This window comes from Myxocyprinus asiaticus, chromosome 11 (genome assembly GCF_019703515.2).
Source record: "Myxocyprinus asiaticus isolate MX2 ecotype Aquarium Trade chromosome 11, UBuf_Myxa_2, whole genome shotgun sequence".
Lineage (NCBI taxonomy): Eukaryota > Metazoa > Chordata > Actinopteri > Cypriniformes > Catostomidae > Myxocyprinus > Myxocyprinus asiaticus.
The window spans coordinates 45,410,194-45,426,174 of record NC_059354.1 but is presented as its reverse complement, the minus strand read 5'-3'; the positions used below and the strand labels follow the sequence as shown (position 1 = coordinate 45,426,174).

Genomic DNA, 15,981 nt, shown 5'->3' with positions numbered 1-15,981 from the left:
TTAGGAACCTGAAAACAGAGTTTTGCAACAAAAACGGATGTGTGTGGCCGTGGCCTTAGAAACAAATGTAGTGTTTCTTACCCACTAGGATAGCCACACACATCCCGGTCAGTCTCTGTTCCTTCACTTCTTGTATCATGGGCTTTTCTCCGGGAGCAGTGGCTTTGCTCATGACAGTCAGTGCATTTACGTGGGTAACTGAGCGCACAGTAGCTGCAGTCAGCCAAGGCAGACCAAACAGTGGGCAGATAGCTCCCAAAGTCACTATCAGAAGCAGATCCAGATGAAAGCCAGAACCCTTCACCAAACGCCGCTCCTTCTTGCTTACTATCAAGCTGTAGAAGGGACGAGATAGATATAAAACAAATAAAAATACAAAAAGTATTTGAACACTTAAATCAGACTTAAAAATTTCTTATTGTCATTGCATAAAGTAACAAAATACCAAAACAAGTTGCATCTGTGCATAAACAATGCTAACGTCATGGTAATCTCCGTTCCCTGATGGAGGGAACGAGACGTTGTGTCGATGTAGTGACACTAGGGGTCACACTTGGGAGCCCCAAACACCTCTGCTTTTTTGAAAAAAGGCCAATGGGAATTGGCGAGTGGAATTTGCATGCCACTCCCCCGGACATACGGGTATAAAAGGAGCTGGTATGCAACCACTCATTCAGGTTTTGTGCTGAGGATCCAAGACCAGGTCCCGGTCATTTCAGCGGGTAGTTCAGTGTTGTGGCAAGAGGGACACAACATCTCGTTCCCTCCATCAGGGAATGGAGGTTACGAAAGTAACCATGACGTTCCCTATCTGTCACTCACTCGACGTTGTGTCGATATAGTGACACTAGGGGTCCCTATACAAAACACCACAACTAGCTGAACTGTGTTACGTGAACTGGCGGTGTGTGAAGGGCAGACCGCTGTGTGCCTCGTAGCCAGCGCACCAGACCATCATGTAACCACCCCCAACGCTCTTATGAGCGTCGAACAGTCCTTCAGGAACAAGTCGACTGCCCAACAATAGGGACAGGCTAGCTCAGCCGAGGCCAGTTTTCCTCTCTTTTCTCCCCAAAAAGAGTGGAATTTGTTAACGGACTGGGAGCCATAAGTGTCTAGGTCGGGGGGACCACACCCCGCCAAAAGGGGGGGTATTTTGAGTGGAATACGTCACATGGTCTTACTGAGTCTTGTCGGAAGTATGTCATGTGGAGAGGTCCCATGGTAGGTCCTACCCAAAGGGGGAGGAGTTTCTACAAAGCCTCTGCCTAAGAAAGGGGCCTCTGCCCAAGGAAGATGCAGTTTACTGACAGGGAAACTATTTTGCGGAAGATGTCACATGAGGTCGCCTTCGGGGAACCAGCACATGTGGAGCACCTACCTCAGTACAGGGTCTCATTAGCGCATGTACTGGGCTGGCAGCGAGTTTCTCCACAAACTCAACTGCCAGAGGGCTAAGGAGGAAAGTCATCCATGGATCACAGTCTGTGAACACGACTGGCAGTCAAGAGCGCTCGTCTTCACCTCAAGGGAGGAGAAAGGCGCTATGCGCAAGGGGTACACCCGGCCAGCTGTCCCAGAACTTACCTGCTCGTGCCTGCCAATACACTGGATGAGACCGGCTCAACCCGGAGATTGTAGAACCTCACAAAGCTGTTGGGTGCTGCCCAGCCCGCTGCTCTGCAGATGTCTGCCAAAGAGGCGCCACTGGCCAGGGCCCAGGAGGCCGCCACACTCCTGGTAGAGTGGGCTCGTAACCCCGCAGGGGGTGGCACGTCCTGAGCCTGATATGCCATCGCGATGGCGTCAATGACCCAGTGGGCGATCCTCTGTTTGGAGACAGCGCTTCCTTTCCACTGTCCACCAAAGCAGTCAAAGAGCTGCTTGGAGCTTCTAAAGCTCTGCGTGCGATCCAAATAGATGCGTAAAGCTCGCACCGGACACAGCAAAGCCAAGGCTGGGTCTGCCTCCTCCTGAGGTAGCGCTTGCAGGTTCACCACCTGATCCCAAAAAGGGGTCGTGGGAACCTTGGGCACATAGCCCGGTTGGGGTCTCAGGATCATGTGAGAGTAACCCGGACTGAACTCCAGGCACGATCCACTGACAGAGAATGCCTGCAGGTCCCCTACCCTCTTGATGGAAGTGAGCGCAGTCAGGAGGGAAGTCTTCAAAGAGAGTACCTTAAGCTCAGCTGACTCCAAGGGCTCAAAGGGAACTCCCTGTAGACCCCGAAGGACTACAGAGTGGTCCCACGAGGGGACAAGGTACAGTCTGGAGGGATTCAACCTCCTAACGCCTCTCAGGAACCTGATGATCAAGTCGTGCTTCCCTAAGTATTTACCATCTACTGCATCGTGATGAGCCGAAATAGCAGCTACATACACCTTCAAGGTGGAGGGTGGACATCGCCTGCCCGAGAGACCGTGTTGTGACCTTCGTTGCCCGGGGAGTGAGGTTGGTCGCCGAGCACAGTTCCTGCATCAATCTCGTGTCAGAACTACCCTCTTGCAGTTCTTTTAACGCCTTGGCTTGGTGTACTTGCAGGAGAGCCATGGCGTGCAGGGCGGAGGCGGCTTGTCCAGTGGCACCGCAGGCCACAGTCGTCAGGGATAACGTAAACCTAGAGGCCCTGGACGGGAGCCTCAAGCGCCCATGCCAGGTGGCGGCGCTCTGCGGACACAAGTGCACCGCGAGCGCCTTATCCACCTGAGGGATCACCAAATACCCCCTGGCCGCTCCACCATCTAGGGTAGTGAGAGCGGGGGAGCTGAAAGACCGGGACCAGGCAGTAACAGGTGCCTCCCATGATCTTGTCAGCTCCTCATGCACTTCCAGAAAGAATGGGACCGGGGCGGGGCGTGGCTGTGGGTGGCACCCTGAGCCTAGGAACCAATCGTTGAGCCACGAGGGTTCAGGGGAGAGTGGAGGGTTCCATTCTAGTCTGACGCTCGTGGCCGCCCGGGAAAGCATGTCCATCATTTCCACGTCGGCCTGAGACTGGGCGACCATTCCCGAAGGAGGAAGCCCAGCCAAAGCCTCTGCGTCAGACTGGACGAGCCCGCTCTCCGATGCTGTGCTCGATAGCTCATCGTCTTCCCAAGCTCCGAACGAGAGGTTGAACTCGTCCTGAGACGAGCTGGCGGTCTAATCCGAGAGCCTGACCGGGGCAAGTGAACTTGCTGGGGAATGGGAGGTCCATGGGGGGATGTGGTCCCATTGATGTCCCCAAATCACCCCCGGTGCTAACCGACGCGGCCTCAAACCCATAGGTAGAAGGACTGGTGCGGGGAGCTGCTGGGGTGGCTTGCTTTCTTACAAAAGCAAGCCTCTACCGCAACGTTGCCATGGTCATGTTCTCGCAATGAGGACATGACTCATCCACGAACGATGTCTCCGTGTGGGCAGTGCCCAGACACGTAAGACAGTGATCGTGGCCATCAGAAGCAAAGAGATAACAACCGCAACCAGGAATAACACACGAACGGAAAGCCATCTTTAAAAAGACGCTCCGTGTGTGCCGCTCTTTTTGTGAATGAAAATATACTCTTTTAGAATATACTCTCTTATTTTCACTCTGCCGAAGCGCCCAGGGTCATTCTCTGCACTCCACGGGTGCAGAGGGGGAGAAGCCACTGAAATGCGCTGTAAATCCAGCAGTTTTGAGGTGCGTCTTTGGAGGGAATTGAATTCAGTGCACTGAATACAACCGCTCGGCTCCAAAAAGAAAATCTGAATGAGTGGTTGCATACCAGCTCCTTTTATACCCGTATGTCTGGGGGAGTGGCATGCAAATTCCCATTGACCTTTTTTAAAAAAAGCAGAGGTGTTTGGGGCTCCCAAGTGTGACCCCTAGTGACAGATAGGGAACTTCACTTTTCTGTGCCATTTTTGCAATGACTTTTAAAGGAATATTCCGGGTTCAATACAAATTAAGCTCAATCAATAGCATTTGTGGCATAATGCTGATTACCACAAAAATGTATTTTGGCTTGCCCCTCCTTTACTTAAAAAAAGCAAAAATCGAGGTTACAGTGAGGCTCTTAAAATGAAAGTGAATGAGGGCCAATTTTGTAACGTTAAAATACTAAATTTTTCAAAAGTTTAGCCACAAGACATAAACAATATACATGTAAACATGATTTTAGTGTAATAAAATCGCTTATTAACCCTTTCTTTGTAAAATTATAGCCAATTTCAAAACTTCGTTGCCATGAAGATGTATTGTCAACAAACCCTAAACCCCTAAAATGACAACTCAAATAATATGGGGCCTGGGTATTTCAGTGGTAAAGACGCTGGCTATCACCCCTGGAGTTCACTAGTTTGCTAGTTCGAATCCCAGGGTGTGCTGAGTGACTCCAGCCATATTGTAGGGCCCGGTTGCTAGGGAGGGTAGAGTCACATGGGGTAACCTCCTCATGGTTGCCATAATGTGGTTCGTTCTTGGTGGGGCGCGTGGTGAGTTAAGCGTGGTTGCTGCAGTGGATGGTGTGAAGCCTCCACATGTGCTATGTCTCTGTGGCAACGCACTCAACAAGCCACATGATAAGATGTGCAGATTGACAGTCTCAGAGGCAGAGGCAACTGGGATTCATCCTCCGCCACCCGGACTGAGGTGAATCACTACGTAACCATGAGGACTTAAAAGCACATTGGGAATTGGGAGAAAAAGAAAAAAAAAACTCACTCAAATAATACATGAATTTTAACAAAAGAATTCATGTAAGTGCATTTATAAAATTATAAGCTTCACATTTCTGCCTTTAAACCCTTCAAAAATTGGCCACATTCACTTTTATTATAAAAGCCTCACCCTTACAAGAGTTCATGCCTTTATTTCTGCCTTTAAACCCTTCAAAAATTGGCCACATTCACTTTTATTGTAAAAGCCTCACCCTTACAAGAGTTCATGGCAAATTTGCCGCAAACTTGCAGCAAATTCGCCACTGATAATTTTCACATGCAAATGAGCTTTGTGGCAAACTTGCAGCAAATTGTCAATTGTTGCCAAAGGTTTGCCAGAGATTCACCACTACCGGCAAGAGCTGCAAACTTCTGGCAAACATTTGCGGCGAATCAAAAGCTAATTTGCATGTGAAAATAACAAGCAGCAAATTTGCTTAGTTTAGAATTTTTTGTAAGGGCACTGCAACCTCGATTTTTGCTTCTTCTTTTTTTTTTCAAGAAAAGGAGGGATGAGTCAAAATGTATTTTGTGGTAACCAGTGACAGCATTATTATCAATGCTGTCAATTGAGATTAACTTGTATTTAACCCATAATATTCCTTTAAGCAACTGGTGTTGAGGTGATTTTTAGAAAATGTATGAAGTCATCACATTAACTATGGACATGTTCCACTGAGCTCAACAACCAAAATGCATCTAAATACTTTTTTGACTTCATTTAGAACACTGAGGAGAAACTCACCAAAAAAATAATTGAGGTCGCTGATAGCATTGTTTATTTGTATGTGCTGTCTGCACTTGGTTTAGCATCCAGTTATTTAAGTTAATTACGCAAATCAGGCAACCATGTGATCATCATTTGATCAATTTCTGCTGCCATGCACGTTTACAATTACAGTACATTTAGTCATTTAGCAGACACTTTTTCCGAAGCGACGCAAAAAAGCATATCTTTAGCTCAATCTCAGGCAAATAGCATTGAGTTTTGTGAAAAAGGCACAATCAAATAAGCCTAATTAACATATAAAGGACGCATATACTGTATGTGCTGAAAAGAATGATAATGACTTAAAGGGATAGTTCACACAAAAAAGGAACGTCACCATTTTCTTCGCATCTTTTTTCCACACAATGAAAGTGAATATTGACTGAGAGTATCATTATGCCCTCCTTTTGTGTTTCACAGAAGAAAGAAGTCATATGGGTTTAGAACAACATGATGACAGAATTTTTAATTTTGAGTGAACTATCCCTTTAATTTAAATACAGCACTATTTCAGCACATTAAGCGGCTGATTAAACTGGATTGCGAGTGGTTAGTAAATAAGACGCAAACTATTGAGTTTATTCAATTCAACTATTGATTTTATATTTATTTTTGAATATTTGTATAACATTTTTCAAACCTAATACTTTTTGGTGTGAAATATTTTGCTTAAAAATTGTGCTTGTTCCATCTTTCTATAATTAATACCACTTGGTTAGATACTTTATCTAATGCAATTAAAATTATTTTTCCAAATATTTTTGGAGGCCACTGTACATCTATAATGGGACAGATGATCTGTTCTGAAGGGCTGTTCATATAATCTTATCATACACTGGCTTTACTCACGTGGTGATCTGAGTCTCCATAAATATGAGGATGAAAACCAGCAGGGCTGGGACCACAGAGGCCCCCATCATCCAGATCGGGAAAGGCTGTTTATCTCCAAACGGACTAATAAACCAGCTTCGTTTGTCCGGAGATGTGACCGAGAAACCAGAGGGGACGTTCAGCTTCTGCAACCACAAAAACAAAAAAACAAACAAAAGAAAAACACAAGCACTCAGATCCCTGATATCCCAGGCTTCATTGGTTGCAGCGCTTTGCCAAGCCAACCACACTGTAATACAAGTTTGGATCAAAGCTGGCTCCAATTACAGGCAAGTACTGTACTTAATAATAAGAGTAAGTTGGTAGAGCACTTTTTTTGTGGTAATATACTGCTGTGGTTCTCAACCCCTGACCCAAAAAATGGGTCACAGCAGGTCTGTTCTGATAGAGTCGCAGACAGCAGGACAAAACAATGCAAATAATAAAATGCAACTAACCATACAATCATGCATAGTTATGATTGCAATATAAATAGTCTCATCAACTTTTGAAAGGGAGTAAAAAATGCTTTCCAATCAAGGCTATATATATCCAAGTGAACTCTAGGTTATTTTGGCCCAAATTCACCTGTCTCTTAGTAGAAGCAAGCCAAACTGGGTGTATCCCAACATGGACAGGTTGCATGACATGCCCTCATCCTTAAAAACCATGAACAAAATGAACCAGGCTACATTAAATTCAGGTTCACTTCCAATGGATATGGTTGATGTGTGTAATGAATTATTGGCTGCAGAGAGCAGGAAACCTTAGAAATTCAAGAGACATTTAACAACAAAATTGTTGTCATATTTTCTTAGACGGCATATGTCTTTTTAATCATTTTGCATACTGTTGGGCCTGTGTAGTTTATGGTAAGGACATATTTGTTAACTTTTGTATGATAAACAATGTTGGTACTGTGTTGGGTTGCCACTTGATGTCCAATTTAAAATCTGGGTCCCAACACAAAACCAGCTGAGACCAGTTGAGAACCACTGATATCCACCTTATTTTGCAATGCGGAAGTAAGCAAGCGGCTGCATTTCTGGCAAGTGTGAAGTTCTGCTGTGTGTTGTTTTGAAGAGACGATAATAAAATCTGCTTCTTATATTACAGAGAACGGGACAATGCATAATTTTCATGTTTCCATGTAAACCTCCATTCATATTTATTAATTCATATTATAGAAAGAGATGGTGCCGTGGATGGCCACCTCAGTATGGAGCTCTCCAGTTCTTTTGCTGCTTTTTTTTTTTGTTTGTCCTGTGTTTATTAATTTATTTCCGATCAGTTTTACCAGAGACGAGCTGCTGAATATTCGGCAGCACACGCCAGACAATCTTTTACCGGTTTTTGATTATTCAGACGTTCTGTTAGACATTTTAGTTGGAGGAGCAGCGGTGCTGTACAAGCGCGCTAAAAGATGCAAACGTGTGAAGCGATCGGCTTTTGAACTGCACTGCCAAACATCTCTCTAGCAAATTTCTGCTCTCTTCCTAACAAAATAGACTAATTACTTCTCCTCACCCACGAAAATAAGGAATTTGCCAATTCTGCTGCATTGTGCTTCACGGAAACCTGGCTGAGTGAAGCCATTCTGGACAGCGCATTACATCTACTAGGCTTCTGGCTGTTCAGAGAGGATTGCACCGTGGATTTAATGGGGAAAACGAGAGGCGGTGGAACATGTTTTTACATCAACAAATGTTGGTGTACAGATGTAACAACGCTGAAGATGTGCTGTCCTAATGTCCTCGTGTATTCTTGTGAGTGTTTACATTCCTCCACAAGCGTGTGTGAGTGCAGCACTACAACAGCTGGCTGATCAGATCACAGACATGGAGCAATAACACCCGGACTCACTTATTATTATTCTTGGAGATTTTAACTAGGCAAATCTCACACGTGAACTGTCCAAATACAGACAGCACATTACATATCCCACCACAGACTGAAATAAACTGGATCATTGCTACACAACAATAATCCCTCGAGCAGCTTTGGGACTCTCTGATTATCTGGTTCATCTTCTTCCGATCTACAAGCAGAAACTAAAATCAGCTAAACCTGTAGTAAGGACTGTAAAGAGATGGACCAATGAAGCAGAGCTTGAACTACAAGCCTGTTTTGACTGCACTGATTGGAGCGTTTTTGAGGCTGCAGCCACCGACCCGGACGAGCTCACAGATACTGTGACATCATACATCAGTTTCTGTGAGGATATGTGCATTCCTACAAGGACTTATTTAACATACAACAATGACAAACCATGGATTACAGCAAAGCTCAGGCAGCTTCATCAGGCCAAAGAAGATACTTACAGAAGTGGGGATAAAATCTTGTACAATCAGGCCAAAAACAGGCTGACAAAGGAGATTAGAGTGGCTAAAAGAAGCTATTCTGAAAATCTGAAAAACAAGTTCTCAGCTAACGACCGTGCATCAGTGTGGAGAGGCCTGAAGGACAGAGTAATTTAGGGAATCAATAACTGGCTGACGATCTGAATGTGTTTTACAGTAGATATGAAAGCCCAGTCTCACACCCACACCCGCTCTGACCTTCACATCACACAGACATTTACACCTCCCGCTCCTCCCCTCTCCTGCTACTCAACCTGCACTTAGGATCTGTGAAGAGGATGTGTGCTGGGACTTCCGGAAACAGAAGAAAAGGAAAGCACAGGGCCCAGATGGTGTTTCACTCACTTGAATAAAATCCTGTGCTGACCAGCTAGCCCCCAACTTCACACAGATCTTCAACACATCACTGGAGCACTGTGAAGATCCCAGCTGCTTCAAACGCTCCACCATCATCCCCGTCCCAAAGAAACCAAAATGACAGGACTTAATGACTACAGACCCGTTGTTCTGTCATCTGTGGTCATGAAGTCATTTGAGAGACTGGTGCTGGCCCAAGGACATCACTGAACCCTTTCTGGATCCCCTGCTGTTTGCTTATCAAGCTGACAGGTCTGCGGATGATGCAGTCAATATGGGACTGCATTACATACTTCAACATCTAGACAGACCAGGGACTTATGCAAGGGTACTATTTGTTGACTTCAGATCGGCTTGTAACACCATCAACCCTACTCTCCTATGGACTAAATTAACCCAGCTCTCTGTTCCCACCGCTATCTGTCAGTGGATCACCAGCTTTCTAATGGACAGGCAGCAGCTAGTGAGACTGGAGAAATTCATCTCCAGCACATGTACAATCAGCCCTGGCACCCCCCAGGGATGTGTACTCTCCCCACTACTCTTCTCCCTCTACACAAATGACGGCACTGCCAAGGACCCCTCTGATAAGCTCCTGAAGTTCGCAGATGACACTACAGTCATCGGCCTCATCCAAGATGATGATGAGTCTGCATACAGAAGGAAAGTTGAACAGCTGGCCATCTGGTGCGATCAAAACAACCTGGAGCTGAACACGCTTAAAACTGTGGAGATGATAATGGACTTTAGGGGAAATACCACAGCATTAACCCCGCTTACAATTCTGAGCAGCACTGTGGATGAAGTGGAGTCATTCAGGTTCCTGGGCACTACCATCTCACAGGACCTAAAGTGGGAGACCCACATAGACTCAATTTTGAAAAAGGCCCAGCAGAGGTTGTACTTCCTTCACCAGCTGAGGAAGTTCAACCTGCCACAGGCGCTGCTAATCCAGTTCTACTCAGCAGTCATTGAGTCTGTCCTTTGCACTTCTGTAACTGTCTGGTTTGGTTCAGCTAACAAGTCAGACATCAGAAGACTTCAAAGGATAGATCGGACTGCTGAGAGGATTATTGGTGCTCCCCTACCCACCCTGCTAGAACTGTACAAATTTTTTTTGTCCAGAGTGACAAAAAGGGCTGGTAAAATCACTCTTGACCCCATTCACCCAGCAGACATCCTTTTCAAACTGTTGCCCTCTGGCTGGCGCTACAGAGCACTGAGCACCAGAACAGCCAGGCACAAGAACAGTTTTTTCTCTCAGGCCATCCACCTCATGAACAGTTAATACTGCCCTCAAATACTTTCCTTTATGTCAATACAACCATGTGCAATATTCAATCCATCCATTCCTACTTATATCTATATTTCATTTATATTTTTTAGCATATCCTACCTCTTCTTCAATACATTACTTCACCTGCACATAACTGAATATCTGTATATAAAACCAGCCCATCTGGCACCAACAATCATGCCACGGTCCAAATAACTAAGATCACATTTTTTCCCCATTCTGATGATTGATGTGAACATTAACTGAAGCTCCTGACCCGTATCTGCATGATTTTATGCACTGCACTGCTTCCACATGATTGGCTGATTAGATAATCACATGGATGTTTGTTGGTGCCAGACGGGTTGGTTTGAGTATTTCTGTAACTGCTGCTCTCCTGGGATTTTCACACATATCAGCCAAAAACAAAAAAAAACATCCTGTGAGGGGCAGTTTTGTGGATGGAAATACCTTGTTGATGAGAGAGGTCAACAGAGAATGGCCAGACTGGTTCGAACTGATGAAGTCTACGGTAAATCAGATAATCACTCTGTACAATTGTGGTGAGAAGAATAGCATCTCAGAATGCTATTCTGAGATGTGGGTTGGCACTGTTTAGGCGGCACGAGGGGAACTACACAATATTAGGCAGGTTGTTTTAATGTTGTGGCTGATCAGTGTACACTATATGGCCAAAAGTTTGTGGACACCATATGTGCTTGATTAACATTTGATTTCAAAACCTTAGGCATCAATTTCCCCCTTTGCTGTAATAACATCTTCCACTCTTAACATCAGTGAGGTCAGGAACTGATGTTGGTCGATGGGGCCTGACTTACAGTTGCTGTTCCAGTTCACCCCAAAATTGATCAGTGGGGTTCAGGTCTGGGCTTTGTGCAGGCTAGTCAATTTCTTCCATGCCAGACACAGTAAACCATTTCTTTATGGACCTCACTTTGTTCACAGGGGCATTGTCATGCTGGAACAGAAAAGGGCTATCCCCAAACAGTTGCCACAAATTTGGAAGCACACAAAGCCCAAGCCATCACATAAAGAAACATTAAGATTTTTCTTTACTGGATTTAATGGAGTAACCAAATTCGTTAATTAGAAGGGGGTGTCCACAAACTTTTGGCCATATAGTGTATATTGTTGCATTCTCTTTGCACTGGAAGCTTCTGTCACCATGACAAATTCCTTGTGTGTGTAAGTATACTTGGCAATAAAGCTGATTCTGATTCTGATATTTTTCTGCGAAACCTCCGATGTTGCCTTTAATTATTTATTTATTTCCAAAGGCAATGTTTCAGTATCATCAGCCATGCTGAATGCAACATCTGTCTGTCTATTTACTATACACCGTAAAGAAAGTGAGAATGTTCTCTGACAAGAAAGGAGAGAACAATGCGTTCCTTGTTTTGCCAAGATGACAAGATGCAGTTTGGTTGCGATGACAGTTGAAGATGCATTTAAAGTGCAGCTGTAATCCTGCTCTCTATTTCCCTCTCTCTCCTGGTTGTGTAAAGTTTGCGGTAGCCATGACAGATGGAGCTGATCTCTAATTCATTTTCCCTGTGCAACAGTGAATGATGAAACCATAGCAAAATGTGATAAACGGTCAAATTATATTTGCTACAAATCAATGTGTTAATAATTAATATGAATAATAATTAATATAATTATATAATATAATTATAATTAATAATAATAATGAATGATTGTAGAGCTGAGGAGGGCGGGGCCAGGATGGAATGACGCACGCCCGGTCCCCAATCAGCCTGATGGGGCGCACGAGGGATAAAGGCGGCCGGGGACGACAGTTCGAGAGAGAGAGAGAATTACAGGCAGCTGTACTGTGTGTGTGTTTACGGTTGTGTGTTTTTGTTTAAGTTGTTCATTAAATTATTATTTAAGTTGTCAAGCCGGTTCTCGCCTCCTCCTTTCCCTTGAACCCCCTTACACTGGTGCCGAAACCTGGGAGGGAGGAGGGATTCCCGTCGCAGAGTCCTCGACACTGCCGTCCACCCAGGGGAGCGCCGCTGCCATCCGATGGGGGACGGAGTAGCCCGAACACCCGGACGCGGGGAACGGCCGCCGTCCGCGTGGTGAGTGGGGACTGGACTCCCCGACCGCCTGGAGCGAGGGAGCCGCTGCCGGGGGCGGAGGTGTGCCCTGCCGTCCCCTGGGAACGCAGAGGGGTCGAGAGAAGACCGCCATCCGTGGGGGGAGGAGGGAAGCGACTCCCCGACCGCCTGGAGTGGTAGGGCCGCTGCCAGGGGCGGAGAAATGTCCCCACGGGACGCCGGGAACGCGGAGGGGTGTTCTGTCCGCTGGGGGTCTGAGGTCTGACTCCGGTCCGCCCGGGGAGGAGCGGCTGCCGTCCGCCTGAGAGGGTGGAGGAGTGATCGAGGACAACGCGACGGCGCATCAGAGAACCGGTGAGTTTCTTTTTCTCTCTCTCCTCTCTCTCTCTCTCTGTCGCTCCGTGTTGGCCTTTCCCTCGCCTATTTTGTTTTGTTGTTGTTGTTTTTCCCCTCCTGTCTCCTCCCAGGTCGAGGAAGGTGGGGATGACCCGCCGGCAGTCGGGGCACAAGGCACGCCCCCCCGGAGAGGAAGGGGGGATGTACTTCATGCCGGGGGCTCCCCGGCCTGAGGCAACGCCGGGAGGAGTGTAGAGCCGAGGAGGGCGGGGCCGGGCTGGAAACCCTAGTTACGCTGAAAAATTAGGTGGACACAGCACATGAGAGGATTTGTGAACGGGTTAAACAGTGTGGTTTACCTGTGTGTAGGTATCAGGGATGGAAAAGTCCACCAGTACAGAGAACAGGATCGAGATAGGAATCCCAAAGTCTCCAATGATTCTTCTGGCCTTTGAAGATTACAGATGTGGAAGAAAAAAAACCATTTTACATTTAAATTCATTCATCTAGCTAGCCCTTTTATTCAAAGCAACTTGCAAATGAGTAGTACTTTTTTCACAAGGAATCTTAACTGCACTGCAAAATAAATAAATAAATAAATAATAATAATAAAAATAATACTTTTCTTACTGAGTATTTTTGTCTTGTATTCCAGTAAAAATACCTAAACATCCATAAAAAAAGAAGATTCATTTACTAGAGAAGCAAAACGTCATAAGACATTTTATCTTTTTATCAGAGAAATGTAGTAACCTTTTAGCTTATGACAAGAAAAAAACTATTCACCAATGAAAAAAAAAGAAAAAAAAAAGTTTTATTTTTCTTACCCCATTGGCAAATATTTTTTTTTTTCATGTTTTAAGTATAAACCCCACCAAATTGTGTTACATTTATCTAAAAACAAGACTTAACATGTTATGCCATTCTGCTTCTAAAGTAATTTTTTCATGTTTTAAGAATGTTTTGATATTTTTACCGGAAAATAATACAAAAATATTTTGAATTTTTTTTCTTTCTTTCTTTTCTTTTTTTTTTTTTTTTGCACAATGCAAAAAAATCACTTTATTATTGAGTATTTTTGTCTTTTTTTTTCCTTTCTTGTTTTCTAGTAAAATATCTAAACGTTTTCAGACAAGACAGATTTACTTGAGAAGCTAAATTGCATAATATATTAAGACTTGTTTTCAAATAAGATCTTGAAGAAAGTTATATTTATTGTTTTAAGCATGAATCTACTGTAACACACTTTAGTGAGGTTGATTCTTAAAACAAAAAAGAAAAAAACCCTGAAAATTAAAATTCTATCTATTTACTGCCCACATGTTGTTCCAAACCTGTATGACTAACTTATTTATATGGACCCCAAAAGAAAATGTTAGGCAGAAAGACACACTATTCACTTTCAATATATGGGAAAAGCAGCATCAGCAGTCTTAAAAAGTGTCTTCTCCTCTTTGTGTTAAGTAAGTCAAATAGGTTTTGAACAAAATGAGTGTGAGTAATTGATGGCAAAATTACTTTTATCAAGTCTTATTATCTTACACAATTTTGCTTCTTATGTAAAAATTTTTAGTTTTAAGGATGTTTAGAAAAAAACACTGAGCAAGAAAATTATTTGTCACAGTTTTGACAAAATAACACTACACTGTACCTTTCCACCAAGGAATCTGCTATTACGGAATTTCCGGAGGAAGAAGGCCACAAAGAAGGTTCCCATCATGATCACTAGGGAGAGCAGGGCTGTGTTGGGCTGGTTGAGAATGGACTCCTTGACCGCTTGAAATGTGTCTAAGGGTGTGAAAGCAGGCAGTACAGGAGCCGTAGGGTAGCTTTTCATTAGAGGGTGCTCTTGAAACACCTGGGGAAAAATAACCCAATGCTTTAACTCTATTTCTGAGCCTGCCAAATACATAAATGCATAATACATAATACATAATAACTGCACCTTAATTAGCTTGGAGAAGGTTTCATAGATGAAAATGAGGGAGATGAGAAACGCAAAGATCTCCTGGGTGAAAGGGGAGATGTAACGCACAAGGAAGCTCCCCTCAGCTGCCACTATCACAAGGACAATGAAAATGAGCCAGAACCCGATCCACACACGCCCCGTGAGATACTCGAAGCCCTGTGCCTGGCAGAACTGATAACAAGAAAGAACAAAAAAAGAGTGATAGGAAAGATAGGCAAGAAAAGAGAAACAGGAAGATAGAAAGTTGAGAAAATCTTATTGCAATTATACTACTTTCAATACCTTGTAATGGCTGAAACACATTGAGAATAAAGCAATAAACCATTCAAGGCCATGCGTTACAGTGATTTTACTATGGATAAAGTGTGTTCATAGGCACAAAATGAAGCAAAAACTCTTAACAATGGTAAAATCTTTTGAAAATGGTTTTTATTAAACAGCAGTAACAGCAATATGATAAGACACTAAAGTTTAACAAACAATTATATTTATTAAAATTAATTGTCGGAATAGACGATTATTCCGTGAAGTAATACAGTTTTTAAGCCTAACTGTAGAAAGTTGCTATGCAATGTAGCAACTTAATATAGTATGTCTGGTTACATGTGTCAGGGTTGCCACACGTTTTGACCAATGCATTTCCATGATTTTTCTAAAAAATCTATAAATACTGTAGAAATTGCACTCACACAGAGCAAATATTAGCCAATTAAAGGGATAGTTCACAGAAAAATGAAAATTCTCTCATCATTTACTCACCTTCATGCCATTCCAGATGTGTATGACTTTCTGTCTTCTGCAGAACACAAATGAAGTATTTTAGAAGAATATTTCAGCACTGTAGGTTCATACAATGCTAGTGAATGGTGGTCAGAACTTTAAAGTTAAAAGAGCACATAAAGGCAGCATAAAAGTAATCCATACGACTCCAGTGGTTAAATCCATGTCTTCAGAAGAGATATGATAGGTATGGGTGAGAAGCAGATCAATATTTAAGTCCTGTTTTTATTATTAATTCTCCTCCCTACCCAGTAGGTGGCGATATGCACAAAGAATGTGAATCACCAAAAATAAAAGAAGAAGAACTCTTAGGAGAGTGCTTGGTTTCTCAGCCACACCTTTCATATCGCACCAGAAGACATGGATTTAACCACTGGAGTCGTCTGCATTACTTTTAAGCTGCCTTTATATGCTTTTTTGACCTTGAAAGTTTTGGACCCTGTTGACTTGCATTGTATGGACCTAAAGAGCAGGGATATTCTTTAAAAAAAATTTGT

The 15,981-nt window shown here is 43.8% G+C and overlaps 1 protein-coding gene across 1 annotated transcript in view; it reads right to left on the bottom strand.

Moving 5' to 3' along the window:
- The window catches only part of LOC127448302 (anion exchange protein 3-like), a 98,740-nt gene that overhangs the window by 11,965 nt on the left and 70,794 nt on the right, over nt 1-15,981 (bottom strand). The window contains exons 15-19 of the mRNA XM_051710730.1: nt 14,681-14,875; nt 14,387-14,593; nt 13,095-13,184; nt 6,302-6,468; nt 82-335 (exon numbers count right to left, since the gene is read on the bottom strand). Coding sequence (XP_051566690.1) covers nt 82-335; nt 6,302-6,468; nt 13,095-13,184; nt 14,387-14,593; nt 14,681-14,875 — 913 coding nt within the window. The remainder of the gene's footprint in view (nt 1-81; nt 336-6,301; nt 6,469-13,094; nt 13,185-14,386; nt 14,594-14,680; nt 14,876-15,981) is intronic.